This window comes from Lepisma saccharinum, chromosome 4, assembly GCF_977018435.1.
Source record: "Lepisma saccharinum chromosome 4, izLepSacc3.1, whole genome shotgun sequence".
Classification (NCBI taxonomy): domain Eukaryota; kingdom Metazoa; phylum Arthropoda; class Insecta; order Zygentoma; family Lepismatidae; genus Lepisma; species Lepisma saccharinum.
The window spans coordinates 74,955,708-74,978,815 of record NC_139232.1 but is presented as its reverse complement, the minus strand read 5'-3'; the positions used below and the strand labels follow the sequence as shown (position 1 = coordinate 74,978,815).

The window sequence follows — 23,108 nt, the reverse complement described above, 5'->3', positions numbered from 1 at the left end:
CTCAGGGGTACAGAAACGAATCCAATATATGAAGGTAAAGTTCCCTGTGCATATAGCACTGTGCCATGAAGGCACATTTAGGGTATGGGGGAGTAGGACCCCACATATTTTCAATGTCTGACATCTTGGAGATGATGTGATCAGCACCACTCTACGGCCACCTTTACCCTCTGGGTGGGCCCTGGAACCACTTTATGTGGGGACAAAGCTGGAAAAATTCCGACCTCAGATCACCCACCCCGGGTCTCCCGTGTGGCAATCACACTAGAATCAAATTAGGCTAGAATTTCACGAGAAAAGGTTTCTTCAACCCATCTTTAATCAGGAAACTGTTATGACTGCATGATTGTAACAAATGTATCATTTTTCAGGTGTGAGAAAACAGTGTCATATATCACCACGGGTGCCGAAACCAAGGGGGGTCAGGGGGCCTGGTCCTTTCCAGGTCTCGTTCCCCCCCCCCCATACGGAGCCCAATCTATAACTTTCAACATATTACATAACTCTTGCACACAGAAACTTCGCACACAACAGGTGGGAAATTACGGAGAATTCTGCTCTGAAATGGGCAGAATCAATAATGTTGGAATATTACTCAGTTTGAGTGTCTTTCTTGTGCTTGTATTCAGTATTTCCTTTTTCAAACCGACAATGAACTAAGGAAAGTGCATGGTATATTATGAATGAATATGTGCGAAAATAGAGGAAGAAGCTAGTCCATTGCAAAATAGACATGTTTGTTTCCGTTCGGAAAGTCAAGCAGAAGTTGAAACTGAATATGATAATCAAAGTTACATGTAAAGAATTATGTTGTATAATTACATATTACAATTTTTTAAAGTTTAACTCGAGGGCATTAGGTCCCAACTTAAAAAAAAAAAATGTTGCCCCTCCCCCGCCTGCAAACAGAAAAAAATCAGTATGTATGCTTTACTTACCTTTGTCCCCCCTTATGCACATCACCCCTTCCCATTTAGAAGTTTTAAGTTGAATTCAATATGGCAGCCACCAATATGACGTACGTCTGATTGGAACATATCAATGTGGTTCCCCTAAGCCTAATCTGTTTCTATCATGTACCAAGCCTAATTCCTTTACTTTTTATAGGGAGTGTTAAGGGACTTTTGAACAACCCTGTAGGCCCTAGTATATGACTTAGTCAACATGAGATCAAGAGTCTCACACACACATAATATGTGCAATTATATATATATATATATATAATGTGTGTGTGTGGTGTGTGAAAGTAGGTAGGTAGAGGGGACCTTTGCTAATATTTTGTGGGGGGGGGGGGGGCAAGATTTGTAGATCCGGCACTGACTTCAGACATAGGAGAAAGATATGTGATGCAGGGCATTTAAGAATGAGAAACATGCTCAATTGTTCAATTGCTGCATAGCTGTGCATAGTGGTGGATTAATGAGCTCATGTGGAAGATGGGAGTATGTTCGTTGAATGCACATATTCAGGCTCAAGAGCAACTGCGTAGTTTTAGACATCAGTGGAAAGGAGACGGGAGATCGCGTTTCGCCTTTATAAAAATTGGATAAGATGTCTCATGTAAGGGGGTTCACTTCCACACGAGCAAAGGAATCAGGGCAGAAATACTTAGCACTTTTCAGTAATTACAAGACTAGTGATGATACCATGGGGGCGTGAGAAACAAATGCCCCCCCCCCTTCAAATGAGAAAAAGGTGAACATAAAGTTCTCCGTGCACTTTTTCACCATGCCGTGATGCATATATAGGGGATGTGGGAGATGATGTGATCAGCACCATGTTCTGGCTTCCTTTACCCCACATATACTTCGATCTCTGCCAATTTGGAGGTGATGTGATACGCACCACTCTTGGCCAGCCTTTACCCCCCCAAGGTTGCCCCCAGGTACAAATTTATTTTAGGCTGGGTGAGCTCCAGAGCCGCTTTATGTGGTAGCTTAGGTCACCCGCATTTTAATGGCATTTAGATGTGCACTAAATTTGGCAGCTCTCGGAAAATATTGCTGCACCCCTAGTTTATTCACTCATTTTTCCTGGCCAGGTCACTGTACAACACACGAGCCACGTAATATGCATAGATAAACATTCTCTGCCTCACGTAGAATAATACATTTATCCGAACTTCGCCCCCCCCCCCTCCCCGCACACAATTGATATGACAAAAATATTTTTCCGTCAGTGAGTAAAATATCCCCCCCCCCCATGGAACCATGCCTATTCGCTCCCTCCTCTCACATGAAAAACCTAACTTCTGGAAGTTCAAGGTCGCGGGGTGATTGAAAGAGCTGCGAAAGGAGGAAAAAGTTGCCTGGCCAACATACCAGCCTTCTGGCAAATTTTACGCCATCAGTACTCCTTGGAAAACGTATAGAGCGGGGAAACTGGAGTTAGAGTGAACGTAAGATCGAGTTGAACGACCTATTATTTAACATAGCCTTTTTCCGTGACTTGATGCCCAAATGTATTAAGCAGGGAAAACGTATAATGCGGGAACGTAACATCAGGGTTTGACTAAACATTGATTAAGCCAAAACTGTGGTTATTTATCATTACTACACAATTCAAGATAATAATTAATAAACAAGATAGTTGCTGCTTATATTCATTAATAAACTACTACTTCATTTCCAGGTAATTTTTGAATGTACCAGATATTCTTCTTCTTCTTTAGTATGCACTCATACTAACACTAAACACTGTTAACATAGGACTAAACTACAACTATAACACTTCCTGATATGTTGAAATCTCTTTCGCTGTACTCCTCTTCATTAGATTCTTCTTTCTTGCTTTACACTCCACGTCAATGCTGGATTCATTTTTCACTAACTTCAAAGTATACTTTATACAAGTTCTTTCTTGTAAATACAATCACTCAAAAAGTTTACTTCACAACCGTAACTTAGTTTGAAGAGTATCCTAGCAACTAGATACAGTATTAAAGTTTCTAGTCCACGTGATAAAGAACACTAAAACAATAATAATTTCCGCCGTACACCGCAATTACTTTTCTCGGCACGAGTTCTCCATGCAGACTGAATAAGAAACCATTGGTGCTAGCCTGCCTGTTTTCTCCCTTCTTTTCCTTTCTTATCTTACAACATACTGCCAACCACTGTTGCACAAGGAGGGTGGCACAAAAATTGGTTACAACTGCCCTCTCCCCCAAAAACGTCATTAGATGGACAAAATTTGGGGAGCTACAAGGGCCACTATTTATATTTTGAGCCTTGGCAACACTGATTGAAGTTAGGCGCGATTTGACGTTTGCACGGAATCGTCTGGCATTATTGACCATAACGTACTTCAAATGTTTTGTCAATAGCTTCATTTGTGTTGTTTATGTTGCCTTGGAGATTGCGCGACAACAATAAAATGGAATCAACTCGTAAACATTTTCGTGCGATGATTTTTTACGATTTTCGACGTGGATTATGAAGACAAGAGTGCATCGATCAACTTACTTCCACATTTGGCGATGTAGCCCCATCCTTTGCCATTGTGAAACGCTGGTATAACGAACTTAATCGTGCCCGCCATTCGCTCACCGACGAGATTCGTGAAGGTCGTCCAAAATCAGTTGTTGTTCAAGAAAGCATTGATTCTGTGCAAAACCTAATACTGCAAGATCGTCATGTAACATACTGTGAGATTGAGGCAACCATAGGCATTAGTTCCACCAGCATATATAAAATATTACATGATCATTTAGCTGTGAGAAAGGTATGTTCTCGTTGGATCCCACACAATTTGACAAAAACTCAAAAAGACGATTGCGTCAATTGGTGCAAACAAATGCTCAATAAATACAATCGTGGTGCTTCAAAAGACGTATATAAGATTGTGTAAGGTGACGAATCATGGATATATGCATATGAGCCGGAACGTAAACAGCAGTCGACTGTATGGGTGTTTCAAGATGAACCCAATCCAACAAAAGTTGTTGGCGCTCGAAACACATCGAAACAAATGGTCTCCTGTTTTTTTCGGGAAAACTGGTCATGTGGCAACTGTGCCTTTAGAGGAACGTAGAACGGTCAGCTCTGAATGGTACACAACAATTTGTTTGCCAGAGGTCTTCGGTCAAATACGGAAAACAAACAAACGCCGTCAGATGATTCTTCATCAAGACTATGCCAGCTGTCACACATCTCGTCTAACAACCGACTTTATGAACAGTCAAAAAATCGAATTGATGGGTCATCCGCCGTACAATCCTGATTTGGCACCTAATGACTTCTTCTTGTTCCCGAATGTCAAGAATAAATTGCTTGGACAACGATTTTCGTCAGCGGAAGACGCCGTTGATGCGTTCAAAAACCATATTATGGAGGTGTCTGAAGAAGATTGGAAAAACTGCTTTGACAAATGGTTTCGAACGAATGCAAAAGTGTATTGACCATAAAGGAGAATACTTCGAAAAACAATAAAGCAGTTTTCAATGCCAAATTCCTGTTTTTTCATTGTTAGGCTCAAAATATAAATAGTGACCCTCGTATCAGTTACATTAACTCAAACTTTACAATCACCCCTCGTACCTACACATATATACTAGTCTCTTTACATATTTTTGGGTCTTTAAAAAGAAAAATCAGACAGATCATATCTTAACATGGTATTAGAACTTTAGTAATAAGTATACCTTTCACTTATTTACACTTTTACAAATTTAAAAAAAATTCTTTAATTTCCAGTGAGTAATACAGTTTACTGATTCATTTAGAACAAAAGAGTCCATGTATTTTGAACACTTATGTTAAGCAAAACAAATGCTGATGTTTAGTAAAAGAACAACAATTATGATTTCTGATCAAAAAGTCCTTTGATTTCAGCGTTTATTAAAAAAATATTTTTAGTGCATTTTTCTAAGTACAATATAATTATAATTGCACTTGCTTAATAACATAATTACTTATCAGTAGATAAGTGAGGTACAAAAGCATTTACTTTTACTTACAAAATTGTACAGAATTTATATATTAGTATTGCTTTAGTTGTCTTAAATACAGATCTCTTTTACTGGCACTACCTTTCAGAAATACCAATTTACTTTCTTGAATTTATTTCCTCCCTTTCTCTCTTATGGATCTGTTTGAGAATTTCTAAAATTTCCTTTTTCTTTTCTTCTAAATATCTAGAACAGTATACATCAAGTTTTTAAGAATATTCTAAATTATTCATTCTTGAGTTATACAAGGGTTGCTGGAAAAGTTTCTGCAAACGACCACCAACAGTGGCACTAGTGTTCCGCTATTATAAAAATCGGAAGAATAGACCTTTTTTATGTTTAAGTTATCTTTGATTGTTTGTTTAAACCTATTAGTTTATTTTTCACAGCAGTTTGAATTTAGTAGTTTCGTGTGAGAAATGGAAATTTCTCGTGAACACTTTCGGTCAATGATTTTTTTATGATTTCAAATGTAGTTTAACACCGAAACAATGCATCAAGCGACTTCATTTGGCTTTTGGGGATGAAGCACCATCCAATAGGACTGTGTACAATTGGTTTTCCAAATTCCAACGTGGTCGCACATTTCTCAGTGATTAATTTCATGAAGGTTGTCCATCCACGTCTGTTGTTGCCAGTAATGTCGATGCTGTGCGTGAAATGATTGAGAGATATCGGCATGTGACATACCGTGAAATTCAGGCATTCTTGAACATTGACATGAAAGCAATACATACGATTGTGCATGGTCATCTGAACGTACGGAAACTTTCAAGCCATTGGATCCCACACAACTTGACCGAAGCTCAAAAACAGGCTTGTGTAAATTGGTGTAAAGAAATGCTCAAAAGATTCCACCGAGCCAAGTCAAATTTGGTTTACTACTTCGTTACAGGGGACGAAACTTGGATCTATTCATACAAACCCGAGAACAGCAATCCACTGTTTGGGTGTTTAAAAGTGAGCCAAAACCAACAAAAGTTGTTTGTTCGAGGAGTGCTGCCAAGCAAATGATTGCTTGTTTCTTCGGTTATACCGGACATGTGACAACAATAGCTTTAGAAGATCGAAGGACTGTAAATGCTGAGTGGTATACAACAATTTGTTTGCCACAGGTCATCAATGAATTGTCACATTATTCTTCACCACGACAATGCCAGTTCCCACTCAGCACACCAAACTGTTGATTTTTTGTCCAGCAAAAATGTCGAATTAATGACTTATTGTCTGTACTCACCTGATTTATCACCTAATGACTTCTTTTTGTACCCACACATGAAAAATAAGATGTGTGGTAAGCAATTTGTGTCTCCTGAAACAGTTGTTGACGCATTTCTGAGGTATCACATTCAGAGTTTAAAAATGCTTTCAAAATTGGTTTGAGTGTATGCAAAAGTGTGTCGATTTTAAGGGGGAATACTTTGAAAAACAATAAAGGCATTCCCAGAATTTCACATGTCTTTTTTCATATTAATTGCAGAAACTTTTCCAGCAGCCCTCATAATTCTTGTCAGTTTGAGCAGTTTTTAACATAGTTTCAGCATCATCTTCCTCATTTGTTCTTTCTTTTATACACACACACACACAGTGTATAATATGAGAAAATTTATTTAAAATTTGCCTATGGGTCTGCCCCCCTCAAAAAAATCCTGGGTACGGGCCTGGGTTAGGGTATTCAAATGCATAGTTATTCTATGTCGCTATTACACATCTTGTTCAAGAAAAAGCTGTAAAACTGACTGGGAAAATTTAGTCAAGGTTTTTGTTGTGTAACCTCCCTGATTGTGTAATGGTAATGGTGTCCCCTTGCAATTAGGGAACTGGAATTTGATTCCAGTAGGAGGCACGTAATGGTTCGAATTCCACTCTAAAACTAGGTTGAGTCCCAGTTGGCCTATCTGTGAATGGACCTTCTGCGTCCTCACAAAATAATCTAATTTTGAAAACTTGTTGAATTTGAGTCTTTAAGTCTACTTTATTCTTCAGCTTAGCAGATGTCAATTAGGAAACCTCTGGTGCAAGTACTACAATGCAGTACCATTACTTTTCAGTTTTTTTATAAATATCTTCATTAATGTGGAACAGTTGAAGCAATTTGAACAATTTCACTCCTTGTTTCGCTATCTCATTTGCATAGGAAATGATTGTATTTTGAATATTCAACACACAAAACCTCTTTTACTTTCAAATCAGCTCCACTTTTGGGACACTGAAAGTATCATCCACACCAACTAGCTCGAACAGGGAACCTCCATTAACAGCACAGCATATGCAGCGATTCTCAGCAGATTGCATCATGGCATTGAAAAGAAGCAACCAGGGAAGTGGGCGAAAGGTGTACTTCGGCAAAACTATAACACGTGTTCCCATGCCAGTCAGGCAACAACCTCTGCCATGGCAAAGATGGGTTTCCAGGTGCTGCCACATCCACCATATTCCCCTGGTGTACCCCCGACCCCTCCCCCCCAAGGTATCATCTGTTCAAGGCCTTGAGAAAATCCTTGCACGGCAATCATTTTGCTGACTTCGAAGATCTGCAAGCAGTTGTCTGATGTGTGTTCATCACTCCAGAAAACTGGTTTGAGGCTGCCAAACCAGTGGCGTTGAAGGGAAACTATATATTGAGAAAGTGGATGTATCTTCCAAGTTGTAACTAATCTGTTTGTGTGTGAATAAAATAGTGTAATTTAATATGATACGCTCCTTGTATATATTACTAGTGTGCTATAGAATAAGAAACTGAAGATAGATTTGGTTTGAGTTGGTGTTTTAAGTCCACTTTATGCACAGTAAGGCTAATCGGGACTGGACCTACAGTTTAAAGTGGGATCCGAACCACTTGTGCCTCCACCAGGTATCGAACCCGGGACCCCTTGATTACAAGGCAATGACGCTACCACTGCGCCATGGGGGAGGCCCTAAACTGAAGATAGAATTGTATGCTTTTACATTAGTTTATATCATTGTTATAATACTGCAATCAATGAGCAGGGCCATGTGGTGTGCTAGGAAGATCAAAGGAAAGTTGGTAGATTCTGTGTTAGGAAACCTGAAGGTATAGGCCTTTTTGGAAGATGAAGACGACGGTGGAAAGACAATATTGAGATGAACCTGAAAGAAATTGGCAAAGTGGTAAAATTGGATTGGGACAAATGGATAGGGTAGGGACAAACGGAAGACTTAATGTTGCTGCTGCAGCAATCAACGTACGGATGTAGAAATACCAGAGAATTAGTTTGGTTTTCTGAATGTTATTTCTTGATCCTCAATGTTTTAGAGTAATTGATGAGTATTATGCAAGGTTAATGACATGCGGTTCCTCTCTTAGTTTAATTTCTTTATCAATTTTTCTTCCGATTGTCTGTATATGTTACCCTTGGTGTCAGTCATGGATTAATTATCTTATGTAAATAATATTTAACCTCTGAACCACACGAACGAGGAAAGTACGGCCAGATATTTATTGCAATCTGTAGTCCACAGGGCATAGGGTCAAGCTTGGGTCAGTCACTCTGGCAGCTATCTTCCTTCAGTTATCACTTGTAAGTGGAAGGAGTCAGATGGCACCAATTGTTTCCTCCTCTTGAAAATGCCTCTACTTCTGCTTCTTGTGTTTCTTCTGGGGAGCTCGGTGGCCGATAAGGTCTTGGAGGATGAAGGCTTGGGTTATATTGATAACCCATCAATAGAAAATGTGGAGAACCTCTTGCAGGATATATGCCCAACCTTTGCAAGGAAAATAGAAAATCAGGTATGGATATTGCATACTTATACGAGGATAGTTCAGATATAAAGTAGAATATATTTTGTTTCAAATTGTGGCTCTGACTTCAAACATTGGAGATAGTTGCAAGATGACTTTCCTTAAAACTCCTCCCTGGTAGGGGGTGGGGGGCTTACGGATTTTGCAAGATTTTACCAATGTGCCAAGGTATGAACAAGTTACAAGTCCTTATTATTTGAAACAGTAGTATGTGAGGCTGTGAAGAATCGTGATTATGGCAATGTAAATTTCCATCAGGATTACAAAAAGTTAAAAAGTGGGGAAAGTCTGAAACACACAGTGCGTTTGCAAAAAGTCCAAAAGCTTCTTTCCAAGAATTGTTTTTCTTGTAACTACTGTTCACAATTTATTCATGCTTGGCCAAAAGTGGCACAAAAGCGGAGTAAAATTAAGTAAACCAATCAATCGATCAAGTTCATCTTAAGTTTTACATTCCACCATGATATATAGAAATAATGGCAATGCACAAGAAATCAGAAATTTTAGTGTTAGTGTTGATGATTTTGTGGAATATAGTAACAGTCCAAATTGTTTGTCATGATCTTAACTGGACCAATGCCACATGTGAAATTATTCTATTAATACTTGAAAATTCTTTGGAAGAAACATGTAAATAATAGTTATTATTTCATATATGTACATTGCTTTTTCATCCCTTGGTGCACCTATGCAGACTAGAAAGAAGGCAAGAAATTTTTTTTTGTGTCAAGTTTCCCAACCCTCTCCTCCAGCTTACCTAAGTCTGCAATGATTATAAGGCTGGAGTTTTTAGGTAGTCTAGCCTACCAAACTAATAGGGGATTATTTTCCCCTTGATGCTCTTGCATTTCGTCCAAGAAACGTGGGGAGGGAAGGGGAGATTTCTGTGCCCATTATATACCTGTACTATTACAGGGGTGGCTTAAGAGCCAGGTGACCTGGGTGCCAATCAATCAATTAATTAAAATTACTGCAGCATACGCATATTGCAAAAATCGAGTATCAATTTGAACCAAGGTATTAATTTTATTTTGATATCATTATGTAAGTATTAAATAAATACATATCTGCAATAAACATGTTCTTTAACAGTAACACTTAAAGTGTTTTGAAACTACGGTAATTATTTTTTCTAGTATTTATTGAAGTGTGGTGCAAAGTTTATGGGGTGGCAAGGTAGAAATTCGGGGCCGTCAAAAAATCCACCTTAATGGGTAGAAAATTTTATCTTCAGCCACTCCTATTATGCCCATAAATTTTGCACATTACATACAGGTGGTAGACATTGAAACTGAAACACTGGTGATTATAGAACAAGCTGCTGGAGGGTTCACCTGCACCACTTGTTGATCATACACAGAATAATGGGCATTTGAGCACATAGGTGTGTACCTGCCAGTCACATTGGCACAGTAGTAGCTGGACTGCACGTCAAATATTCGATTTCACGTAATAGAAGGGGGACATAATCAGAGTTCCAAAGAGGTCATAGTGTTGGTGCCTGTCTTGCTGGTGCATCAGTAACAGAGACTGCGAATATTTGTAGGGTATGAAGAGTTACGGTGTTAAGGGTCATGGCATCATACCAGAGTGAAGGATGAACCACATACAAGGGAAGCAGAAGCTCTCTTACAGTGACATCAGGGTATTGAACAGAATTGTGTCCAAAAAGCGGAAAACCACCGCAGAATTTGAATACACACTTGACTGAACCTGTTTCTACCAAAACAATTTGTCGAGAAGTTCATAAGGCCAACATCCATGGCAAGGTTGCTATACCAAAACACTTATTCACTACCACCAATGCTAAAGATCGGGTTGACTGGTGCCAGTAGGGTGCAAACTGTGGACATAAAATGACCTAAAATACATGTTTTCGGATGAGTTCACCTTCACTGCTTTTCTGACATCTGGAAGAGTTTACGTGTGGAGAAGTCTATCCGATGCATACAACCAGAGTGAAGGGGGGGGGGGAGGAACCCAGGGATGCTGCCACTGTATTGGTCACTTTGAGAGATGACATGATCATTGCAAGCAGTTTGATCGGAATAAATAACTTTAATTTTTTTATATATGTATTCATCTAATTAACTTGGAGTTTTAGTAATATCACAGATAAACATATAATGAGACATTTATCTGTGGTAATATGCTTGCTGTGTCACTGGACAATTGTGATTAATGTCCAATGCACTTTATTTCTAGGAGAAACTGGTAGAGATATCATCACTGGAAGTGAAGGCAAGAATAGACCAAGTAGAGAGAAATATGAACAGGTTTGGTAAGTTTTATTCAATGCTTCCAGAGTACACTTGTTGGTAAAAGAATTACATGGTATATTGAGAGTTGGACTTCAAAGTTATAATCACAAGCAATATTAGAAGAATGGGATTGTACTGTATATTTCTTCCACAGAAATATACAAGGGTAAAGTTTATAATCATATGTATGATGGGCCATAGGTGCCAACTCCATGGGGCTTGGGCAGGGGGGGTGCTCGAGCCCCCCCCCCCAATGTTAATGATGTGGGGGCAGAGCCCCCCAAATAATTTTGCGTAAGATGATGTAATGTATTATTTTGCTTCTTCTTGTAAAGTTTACTCTGAATTGTGCCACATGAACTTAACTTTAAATACACATTTGTAATGTTCTCACATGACATTCAGAATGAGATCATTGATATTAGGGAGATCTATTTTGAGCTCCGTGGTAGCAAATATTAAAAGTCTTGAATTTTTGCTATTATGGTTGACAAAACTTGACATATCCATCCATGAACAATTGACATTCTGCATTCGAACTGTGAATGAAAATTTTTATATTTTTGAGGAATTCATGGGCTTTTACGAGATTCCGAACTCTGAGGCCAAAACTCTTTTTGACGTTCTAAAAGACATTCTGGTGCATCTGGACTTACCCATACAGAATCTAAGGAGACAGTGTTAGATGGTGCCTCTTGTATGAGGGGAAGATTTAAAGGGCTGCAAAAGTTAGTTACAGATCTGCAGCCACAGGCTATTTATGTACACTGTGCAGCACATAGCTTGAACTTGCTTGCGTCACCTGCCCTGTATCAGAGACATAATGAATTTAGCCAACGATGTTAAAGACTGTTAGGGAATCCCCTAAAAGAATGCGAATATTTAGGAATATTTTTGATGTGAACGAGAGGACTGGCCATATTGGACTGCGACCACTTTGCCCTCATAGGTGGACGTTGAGAGCCTCCAGTATCCAACAGATCTTAAAGAACTATGAAAACCTTCTCAATTTTTTTGAGAATTTTTCTGAAGAAGATTCTACTGACACAACATCAAAATGTGCCGGGTACCTGGAGACAATACTTCATTTCAAGACATCTTTTCTTTCTCTCCCTCTACTGCCATGTGATGGGTCCAACAGAAGAGGTAAACTGTAAGATTCAGTCTCCATGCATTGGTGCTACAGAAGTGGAATCAAAACTAAAATACTTGACTGACATCTTTCAAGAAAAGCGATTGGGTTTTGAGCAGTTCTGGCAGAAATGCACAGAGGGCAAACCCTGCCTCGTTGATGGGCCAGAATTGCCCCGGCAAAGTCACATCCCTAAGAGACTTGAAAATCCTGATGCTGCCAAACCTCACAAGTTCTACACTTTTGTATAAATCAATATACACTAATGTGTATGACACAGTAAAATCGTGTGTTAAACAAAAACATGAATCTACAGGACCACAAAAAGTAACAGCCGTAGAGAAAGAATGCATCTCAGCTCTGAACAGTTGCACAACAAACTTTGAGCAAACGTGAGAATTCTTTCGCCAAGATCTGGATGCCGATAGGCTCTCTTTACACCTGTCCATGCTTGATGATTTCGCCAAACAGAAGAAAGTGGTTCTAACTACCATGCGTGACATAAGGAAGTTTCTTTGGAAGACATCACCCTCCAGGAGCTTCTGCCTGAAGTTTCCAAATTCATGATGTTCCTCCGCACTGTGCCAGTGACAACAGCCACAGCCAAATGGACATTCAGTGCTCTTCGCCTACTGAAACACATAGGTTTATTTGAGATCTACAATGGGACAGAAGAGACTAAGCAGCTTAGCCGTACTCCATATGTGTGTGTGTGTGTGTGTGTGTGTGTGAGAGAGAGAGAGAGAGAGAATATCAAACTGTGCTTGATAATTTGGATCTGAGACCGCTCGTTAATGAGTTCATAAAAAATAACCCAGTGCGTAGAGCCACTTTTGCTTTATTTTTAAATCATGTTCATATGTTTTTGTTGTGTATGTCACTTTATATCTTAGTGTACATGCTAAGGTGTTTTTTTTATTATTGCAAAATTAAATTTAAAAAGTAAAATATTCTAGCAAGAACAAAAAAAGTAATACTAATTTCCTGCGATTTGTGTTAGCATCTATGTAAATAATTAAATAAAACTGTTAAATATTGTAAATATTCATTATTTGTATGGGCATGACAACACTAAGGTTATTTGCACCCGTCACATGTCCTTTCTTTACAGGTCTGTTGCGGACATTAAAACACACCTATGCCCTCACCAGGTCTTAAACCTGAGACCTCCAGATGAAAGCAAGTTTAGTCAACCACCCAACACACTTGGCTACCAAGGCCGGCATAAAACTGTTAGGTTTGCCTCTTAATGTAATACATAATAATAATAATAATCCTTAGCGCGACAGCCCATGAAGGGCCTTGGCTTACCTACCGACTGCCGGTCTCCCTCCCACACTTTCCTTCGTCACCTCTAAGCGTGGAGATCTTCAACCAGTATTGGAATAGTCGGGGGGTCAGCCCGACGTATCCCCAGCCGTTATAGTAGGTCGTCTGAGCAATGAGCACACACAAAAGACATAAAGAGACTTTGAAACATTTTCTAAACCTTTTTCACGTTACATGAGGAATTACACGTTCATTTGCATGAGGAATATAATAGCTGCTTAAAAACGGCTATACGAAGGCGTAATTTTTATTTTTGAAAAAGGGAGGGAGTTAGTCATTCATTCATTCATTTATTTCAGTGATAAAAGCCCCCTCCCCCCCAATAATTTTGACAAGTCGGCGCCTCTGTGATGGGCTCTACAAAGCCACAAAAAGGGGGTTGACCTCCAAAAGGCCTAAGATATAACGTGGCAGTTTGGTGTCATGACATAACAGTCAAAGTGTTATGGCAAACATTCTCACTTCTCTGCATGCTCCCCTCTATGTCGATCAGCTCATGATCTTTTGCCGCTCATGGATTCTCACATCAGCTTCTCATTAACTCCAACTGGCTATAAACCGTTTAATTGAGAGGTCCTTCCAAACCAGTTTCATCTTCTCATCAGAGAAGTCCGTGTGCGTACATTTTTGTCGCTAATGCACTTGTCACTTTAACTTTGCCTGTTCGTGGGGAGAATGCTTCTGCATTTCGTGAATGAGGTTTGATTTCTCGGCTTCATTTTAGATAAGAATTTACCTGACAATCTCACCCTCACCAGCTAAAGTTCTCTTGTCTCGGAGTTCTCAAACCTACTTCGCATCCTAAGACACACATCTTGGGTCCTGATTAAAACGACACACTTCCGCCTGCACTGTTCTCTTATCAGGTCTAATCTCGATTATGGATTTGTTTTCTAGTTGTATGCCCATCCTTGTCATCTTGACATCCTCGACACTGTTCATCATCCTGGTATTCATCATTATTCCAGTGCCTTCGAACTAGTCCAGTTGTCAGCTTATATGTGGAGGCATCGAAGCCTTCAAAGATGACGACTTATTCTCAGCTACTACCTCCATCTAAGCTTGATGCCTTCCCACCCATCTTACCACACCGTCTCTGATGATAGGAGGGTGACAGTGTGCTGTCAATCTACATCCTCATACCACAAGACCATTCAGTGTTTGTGCAGATGATATCCTTTCAGCACTTGGTGTTGATATCTCTGTTCAAGCTCCCACTCTTAGCACTACACAATACAGCTTAAACTGCATACAAGCCTCGCCAATCCTTGACAAACCTTCAACTACTATACTGTAATGTTTACAATATTTACATTGTTCTATCTTACCTCAGAAAACTAGCATAATCATGTACATTAATGTCAATATCCTTGCGTGAATCTCCTGCTCAGAAATGTTCAGTACGTGTGTGTGTGAATGTGTTTTCTTCTTCTTTTTTATGTGTTTTCTTATTTTTTTAAAATTTGTCTTTGTTCTTTTCTTTGCGACTGTTTTTTTTTATTATTATTATTATGATTTTGTTTATGTACAACAGGTAAATGTATAAATGAGGTTAGGTGGGAAAACAGCCACAGGCTGAACCTCGCCCTTCAATAAAGAAAATTTGAATTTACCTAGAAAATCTCCTCTCACTTCATCTCTTGCCACTAGGAAATTCCCTGTACCTTTCACTGCCCAAAATGCAGAAACACCCATGTTCAGCAACGGTTTTTACTTTTATCACAGTACCCAATATGGACCTAAGGGAAATCGGTAGAGATGGAAAAGAGTATATAGAACTTGCTCAAGATAGGGAAAGATGGAAGGCCTGTGTTGCTGCAGCCATGAACCTTCGGGTTTAAGAAGGCTAGGGAGTTAGTTAGTTAGTTACCCAATATAACTGTCTCTTATATGGATGGTTCCAAATTGGCCGAATCAGTTGCCTGTGCCTTTGTTGCTTCATCTGAAAGATCCAGTTTTGTCTTATATCCTGTATGCCCAATTTATGCAACTGAACTGTATATAGTTCTAAAGGTACTAGACTTTGCTGAAGTTCACAGTTTGCTGATAATCCTCATTTGTACACATAACGTGCTCCAGAGTCTGAAATCACTCTCCTCCAGACATCACCTAGCGCAACGCATTTTAAATATTGGACGTCTGATGCTTGACGACCAATTATCGCACAAGTTTCTTTTTTGTTTTCATTATTACATGTAAAACATATTATCAGAAGCGGTTGTTGAAGAGCAATACTCATTCATAAGTTACATTACATAATTTTTTGAGGGTAAATTGACACTGTTAAAAATATTAACAATACATATGTTGTTTTGTCATACATTCATATGTATATAAATTAACAAAAAGAGAGATAATTGAATAATAACGTGTATCTTTCAAGAAATAACGTGTTAATTGCTGCCACTTGGTGGCAGGCCTGTAGCCAGGCAGGGGCCAAGGGGGAAGGGGGGTTGAGTCCCCCCTGGCATTGCCTCCAGCACCCTTGACATTAGGTAAAACAATTTTGTATTCTAATTTATTTGAGGTGAAGAGAGTAAATGTAGACAGCATATAATAATATTATTTTGTTCACAACTTGGTTCGTTCATCTTGTTTATGAGCAGAAGTCTAAGCAGCAGCAAGTGTTTAGAAGATTGTCTAGACTTTAGAAAGTTCTTTCATAGGGGGTTCTTTATTTGTACCTTCCCTGCCCCAGTTGCAGCCTCTCGTTTGACAGAAATATGTAACTTTGATGTCATCATCCACATTCCTTCCACATGTGCGTCAAATGTCAACAGATCCAAAGTTTTATTTATTTATTTATTTATTTATGCTTTGCACTTCTACAGAGGATTGAACCTCCAATTACAGAAGGCGTACACTGTGTTTGATTAATACAATAGAAATTACATGGAAATATACAAACACATATTCATTCATTCACGTACAATACATATAACATACAACATATGTAACGCATGAGATATATATATACTTATCTACATACATTTAGGCAAGAGGTTTATAGGTGATTCACAAATATTGCACACTGTAAATGGTAACATTTATTTTAAACAATCTACCTAGGTATATTCTATCAGAGTTTCTATAGCACTGAATCTATTATTCTTTTATATCTGTCAAATGGAAGTGAAAAATCCACACATTGATTGTTTGCAACAAGGATATTGTAACTGTGACACATTCTATTTATTGGTGAGTTTCTATATTTCTGAGTTTTTGAAATTTTAGAAGTTAGAATATTTCTATTACGCAGATTATTTTTTCTTATATTGAATTGTATTTGACCGAGAAAGGAGCTGTTGTCTAAGACACCATTAATTGTTTTATACAAGTACAACTGTTCTAATATTTTCCTCCTATTACTAAGACTCTTAAAACCAAATATGTCAAGCAGATTATTATAATTCAAGTTATTTTGTCGTGGGGACATATCATATTTTTTGTAAAAGAGATACCTTAGTAACCTTTTCTGAATTCTTTCTATGCTATTTTCGTACGATCTATACGTTGGAGACCAAATAACGGATGCGTATTCAAGTCTACTTCTTACTATGCTATTATATAGAGTTGTAATACAATGTATATTATTAAAATCTCTAGAATTCCTTATAACAAAACCTAATGATCTGTAGGCCTTATTTACCATATATGATATGTGTTCTTTGAAGGTCAAAGCAGAATCAATGAAAACACCAAGATCTTTGATTATTTCATGCGTTTTCTATGATATTCCTTAAGTTTTAAAGTTTTAATAATTTCTCCAGTAAACCACTGAGAGTATTTGTATTTTCTGTGGACTTTCTTCTTTGGTACAGTGTTATGAAATACAGAGTTCACATTTTCATAAAAATAGTTTACAGTTTCTTCCACTTCACCCATGCTAGTAATGGGAGCCCAGTTTATGTCTCGTAACATTTCGTATAATGTTAAAAAGTTTGCCCTCTTAAAATCTAAAATTTCGACTGGATTTGGTTTCATCACATTTGTTGATATTTTAAAATGCACATTTAATATTAAAGCCGGATGGTGAAGATCTTTCTTGACAAGAGGCATCTCATCCCTATTTACGATGATATTGTTATGTACAATTGTTAGAATTAAATCTAGGGTTCTAGTATTGTGATTTTTAATATTGTTAATAGAATGTAAGTTATAAAGATTCAAGAAATTGTCCAAACTTCTGTAACAAGTTCCACCTGTTTGCAGGTTATAGTTGGAATCTACAATTTTCGGCAGATTAAAATCACCAATTACAATAATGTTATTGATTTGCAATTCTTCATAGTCTTCGTACAGATCATAGAAAGAGATATAATCATTCAGAGTTGAAGAAGGGGTGAAGTATACAGCAATTACATAATATATTCTATTATTTAAGTTTACTTTTACACATAAAATATCCATATTATTGTCTAGAATAATATTATCAGATCTTATATTATGCTTAGTAGCAATTAATACGCCTCCTCTTATTTTCTAACCTGTCATGTCGGAACACATTATAGTTATCATCAAACAATTCATTACTATATACACACCACTATTTAACCACGTTTCAGTAATAACAATTATATCGTAACTATTCACAATATTATTTACATAAAACTCTTGTGTTTTTGTATTTAAACCTCTAACATTTTGATAGTAAATGGAAATGTCATTTGGGGAAGCCATTTAGAGTCATGCCAATTTAGTAATATCTTCAATTGTCTTTAAAACAAAAACATTCCTGTCACCTCTTTTTCTTAGTTTAATCGTGCCTGAACTGTCAACCCACAAGAATGCATAATTTTTCTCGTTTTATTTTCTTGCTTGACCATATATGGTCTTACGAAGAGTTGTTAAGCTTTTGTTAATATATACACTCTCATTACCAGAAAATCCTACATGGGTACAATTAAGATTCCTTTTAACCTTTCGTTTTTGTACAATTTTCTCTTTATCTGCCCGCCTTACAAACTTGACAATAATACCTGCTGATTTTTGATAGGGAAGTTTCCTTAACCTATGGCAAGTGTCTATCATTTCATTTTCCGCTTGCATATCTAGAGCCCGTCCTACATTTTTCACAATTTCATAAGGATCTTCATTTGGGTTTTCGGGAATGCCGAAAATTTCCACTGTATTTCTTCTCCCGTATTGTTCAAGTTCATCAAGCTGCAACTGCGTCTCCTGAAGTTGTTTCTTGAGTTGAGTGTTCTCCTCTTGCAGCCGTTCTACCTGTCCAAGACATGTGGCGATGGCCTCGGATTGCTTTTTTATTAAATCAACATTTTCATCCAGTTTTTGATGAGCATAATCCAATGATTTGCTTAATTCCCGCTCTGTCTCTTTATTTTGCTTCCTTAGTTCCTCCACTTCCTTTGATAGCGTTTGTAATAGTTTGTATACATCCATCATAGACGGCTGACTCATTTCACTTGGTTCCGAAACATTTTCAAGAGATATACTACTGCGTCTATCCTTTACACAATTTTTACAGCGCCATACTTGTTTCGTAGAATTTATAAATTCAACATCTGCATCTTTCAGCTGAACACATTTCGTATGAAACCAATTAACACAGTTACTACACTGTATTTTTGATAAAAGTTCTTGCCTCGAAACAGGTTTCGAACACACCGCACACGCATTCATGCCGAACGATTGTGCTCCAATCGTGCTGTATAAACGATGTGACTACACTTGTCGTTGAAACTGCTGTTCTTTGTTTACATTGTATTGAGCGATGAGAAATGATTAAATATATCAATTTACATTACTAGTTTCGATTGATTTATGTATGTATATAATCTACAGTACTTACTGCATTTGTTTTATAACAGGAATATCCAGTATAGACACAAAAACTGAGTAAATTAAACAAATTTGCGGAGCACAAACAAACGTTTGTTACTGCATCTTCTTCTTCTTCTTCTTGTTCTTGTTTTGGGAACGAAGAAGAGTTTTATTGCTTCTGCTGGGGTATTTTACATTTTAACTTGTATGATATAAATATCTGTATCATCAAAAATAGCATGGAGTGTGTAGGAAGGGATGATGTCAGTAGCAGTCATTAGTACTTCAAGAGATGTTTTAGAAGATGTAGAAATTAACTTAATGACCCTCGACACACATAATTTACCTTCATTTAATGCTGTTAAACTTTTCAAAAATGGACTTTGTTTACAAAGCCCCCCCTGATAACCCATGAGCAAGAGCTTCCCCTGGGGATCAGTGCTATCTACGGGCCTGCTTGGTGGTGGTTTCATTTGAAACCAGCCGTCCTCTAAAGGTACTGGCAATGAAGACAGACTAGTTTAATTACTGAACAGATCATAAAGGATGTTGACACAGCAAAACTGGTGAGTGAACATCAGGCAGTACAACTAATATTTCTAATAGACTAATAAAACCAGCTGAGAGATTTATCCGTGGTGAAGTATCAGTGAAACTGGGAGTCCTGGATACAGAGGTAAACCCACAAAATACACTCTGAAACAGTTGAACAGGAGCTTGTTCAGGGTGTTATTTTATCGTTAGCGATTGCAAGGACGTTAGTTATCTCACCAAATTCTTAAACACTCTACTTCCAAAATTTTTGGGAAATTAACATTAAAATCAACTGTTTAATTTTCATTACTAGTTACTTGAAAGAGCGTAGCTAAGTTATAGTTATACATTTCAAAAAGTAATGTAGTTACAGTTGCCGTTACTGATAGAACTCATGAAATTAAAGTTCTTTAATTTTTCTCGTGTGTGTTAATGAACAAAATTTTGATTTACAAAAAATTAAATAAAATGCTAACCTTCATTTTTACTCAAGTGCAGTTGGTGTACTTTAATTTTTTTACCTATATACTTTTTGTTTCAATAACATGAGGTTATTTATAATATAATGAAAATTATTGTCATTAACTGATGGACATCATTGAGAAAAATAAACTGCCTGCTTGCAATTCAAGTATGAAACATGTTATAGGAATTATATCGTCCCTAAAAAGAAAGTATTACAGGAGTAGTAACTGTAACTGAGTTACGTTTTGGGCAAAGTAACTGTAAATCAGTTACTTACTTTTAAAAACTAACATTACATACACAGGCCTTAATACATGCATGAAACTACCATATGCATCTTATAGTGCACTGTGATGTTAGTTTTTCTATTTAACTAAATGTGGTCTCCCCTATATTTGAAGCTTCTTGAAGCCGCAGTGGCTCATTCAGTAGAGCATCTGGCTACCATGCAGAAGACCCGTGTTCAAATCCTGGGACAGGTGATCTGAACTAGAAAATTTTCCAGTCATTTCCCCTGTTTCTGCACACACTGAAGCCCACTCAACCTCATATAAATGGGCACCTTGGGGAAAACCCTTGGGGGAAGGGGGGTAAAGGTGGTCGATCATGATGATGAAAACATCATCTTAACTATGTCCGAGGTCAAGAATATGTCGAGCTCCGTACCTCCACATCATCCCATATACCTCATGGCATGTGAGCACACACACAGGAGTACCTTTACTTTTTTTACCTTTACTGCAATGTATGACCTATAAATGAAGTACTAAGTAATATTGACTAGGCACATAACAAAAACATTTAGTGACTGAGAAGCTATTCAAGTAAATTATTTCATACTTCTAAATTTATATAACCTAACTATTAATATTAATGCAGCAGTTACCATAACTCGGTTGATAAATGTTCACACAAAATATTAAAGCCTTGAATATTCTCCTTTTCTATTTAACTAAATGTGGTCTCCATACATTTGAAGTTTTTTTCATTATGTGCTAGTTTTCTATTTAGATTGAGCTACTTTATATATTTCAGAGGCGGGAGTTCGTTCAGAAATAGGTGTTCTTCGAGATAAGCTTACTGAAATAGCATCAGCATTAAGGTAATATCATAATGCTACTTGTTTGCTAAAGTTTATTGATATTGACATTCAATTGCTGTTAGTTAATTTAAAAACAGTTTCATAGAATTAAATTATGGAATTTCATGTATTTAATATTCCATATTGATGTATGCATATCATGAATAGAGAGAAGTATAATTTGAAACTTTCTTGTGTCGTATGTACATTTACGTAGAATGCTGCTGCTACGCCCAAATCCCACAACAACAAAAAAAGAATCAATGTTCACATACCTGGTACAACACTCGCACCAATGTAACACTACCCCCTTCCTCTTTTGTTCCTCTTTTTTTCTATTTAGCTTTGTTTTTCTGACACTTTTGGCTAATCTTGACGATGAAGGTGATTGATTATATGATGAAATTTATGGAAGGGCATCAACAAAGAAACCCATGCCTAGGCTGGGATTCAAACCCTTCTATTTGATGCTTGCTGAGTTGTTGTGGCTCAGCTCCAGCAAAAAACTGGAGTCGAAAAGACAACCGAGCACAGACCTGATCAGACTCTTGCTCTGCTCGGCAAGAGGCTCTGGCAGACCCTTCCTCTGCTCAACGAGAGGCTGTGGCAAATGCTCAGTCGTTTAAAAATACCATAAACAAATGTGGCTGCGGTGGCTCAGTCGGTAACGCGTCTGACTACCATGCTAAAGGTCCCGGGTTCGATCCCCGGCCGGTTCAAATCCGGGAACTTTTCTAACGATGGAAACAGCCCCGGCACCTACCCAGCATCGAATAACATGGGTACCTGGGGGGGGGGGGGGGTAAAGGCAGTCAGGGGCGTGATGCTGATCACATCACCCCCACTCACGACCAGATCAAGAAAGTGTGGGGCATTACCCCCACACCCCCTATATGCCTTCATGGCGTGGTGTTGTGCACAGGGGGACACTTTACTTTTTTATAAACAAATGTAATTATTAACACCACAACAAAGCTTTGTGTTGAAAAGAAGTGAATTCACATCAAAATATCTTAATACAGTGGATTCTTTTTAATTTGAACTCCAAGGTAAGGCTGCCTGCAAGATTTTTCACTGGGGGGGAGGGGAGCAGCAGTTTTTCAAATGCGGAAATGTGGGCTGATGCTTTCCCCCAGTTAACAGAATTCTCATAAAGCATCCCCAGCACTAGAATAATTTGCATAGCACATAATGTGCTCTCTTTCAGGCACTTCTCATCCATGGTTTCAAGCCACAACTTCAAAATTTGAATTATATATAGTCTTTTTATCTCATGGGGGGACAAGTGTCCCCCTGGCCTCCTCTGTGGACACGCTTGCTTTAAGGGGACATGAAACACATTTGAATTAACCAACACATATGTCATTTAAGATGATTTCAAGGGGAATAAACTTCTGCTTGAATTACAAAGTAATTCAAATTATCCAAGTTTGAATTAAACAGAGTCCACTGTATAAATATTTAAAAGCAACTCATAGTTACTAGATTATCCTGCCAAAATTTGAAACATTTTTAGAAAGAATTTTAGTGTTTGTGTACACGCTAATACATACTTTTAAAAAAAAGATCTACTGTAAAAGGACAATTTGGTTCAACATAGGTATGTGCACTATTAATAAATGGAATGACAGTGCTTGTACACAATTAGGATAATCTGTAGCCCAAGTTCTCATCTGGGGTCTGATGGGCTGCACCACAGTACCTCACGGGGAACCCATGGCTCATTGTTACGGATCATGTAGAAGAGTAGAAACCAAAAGAAGACACAAGGCAAGGTATATACTACACACTCACAATCAAATTACATTGTA

At 37.9% G+C, this 23,108-nt stretch overlaps 1 protein-coding gene across 1 annotated transcript in view; it reads left to right on the top strand.

Annotated features, from left to right (window-relative positions):
- The first annotated feature begins 8,495 nt into the window (after positions 1–8,495).
- Positions 8,496–23,108, top strand: part of LOC145986588 (uncharacterized) — a 72,816-nt gene continuing 58,203 nt past the window's right edge. Inside the window, exons 1-3 of the mRNA XM_083120767.1 lie at positions 8,496–8,699; positions 10,917–10,992; positions 21,252–21,318. Coding sequence (XP_082976893.1) covers positions 8,538–8,699; positions 10,917–10,992; positions 21,252–21,318 — 305 coding nt within the window. The 5' untranslated portion in view covers positions 8,496–8,537. The remainder of the gene's footprint in view (positions 8,700–10,916; positions 10,993–21,251; positions 21,319–23,108) is intronic.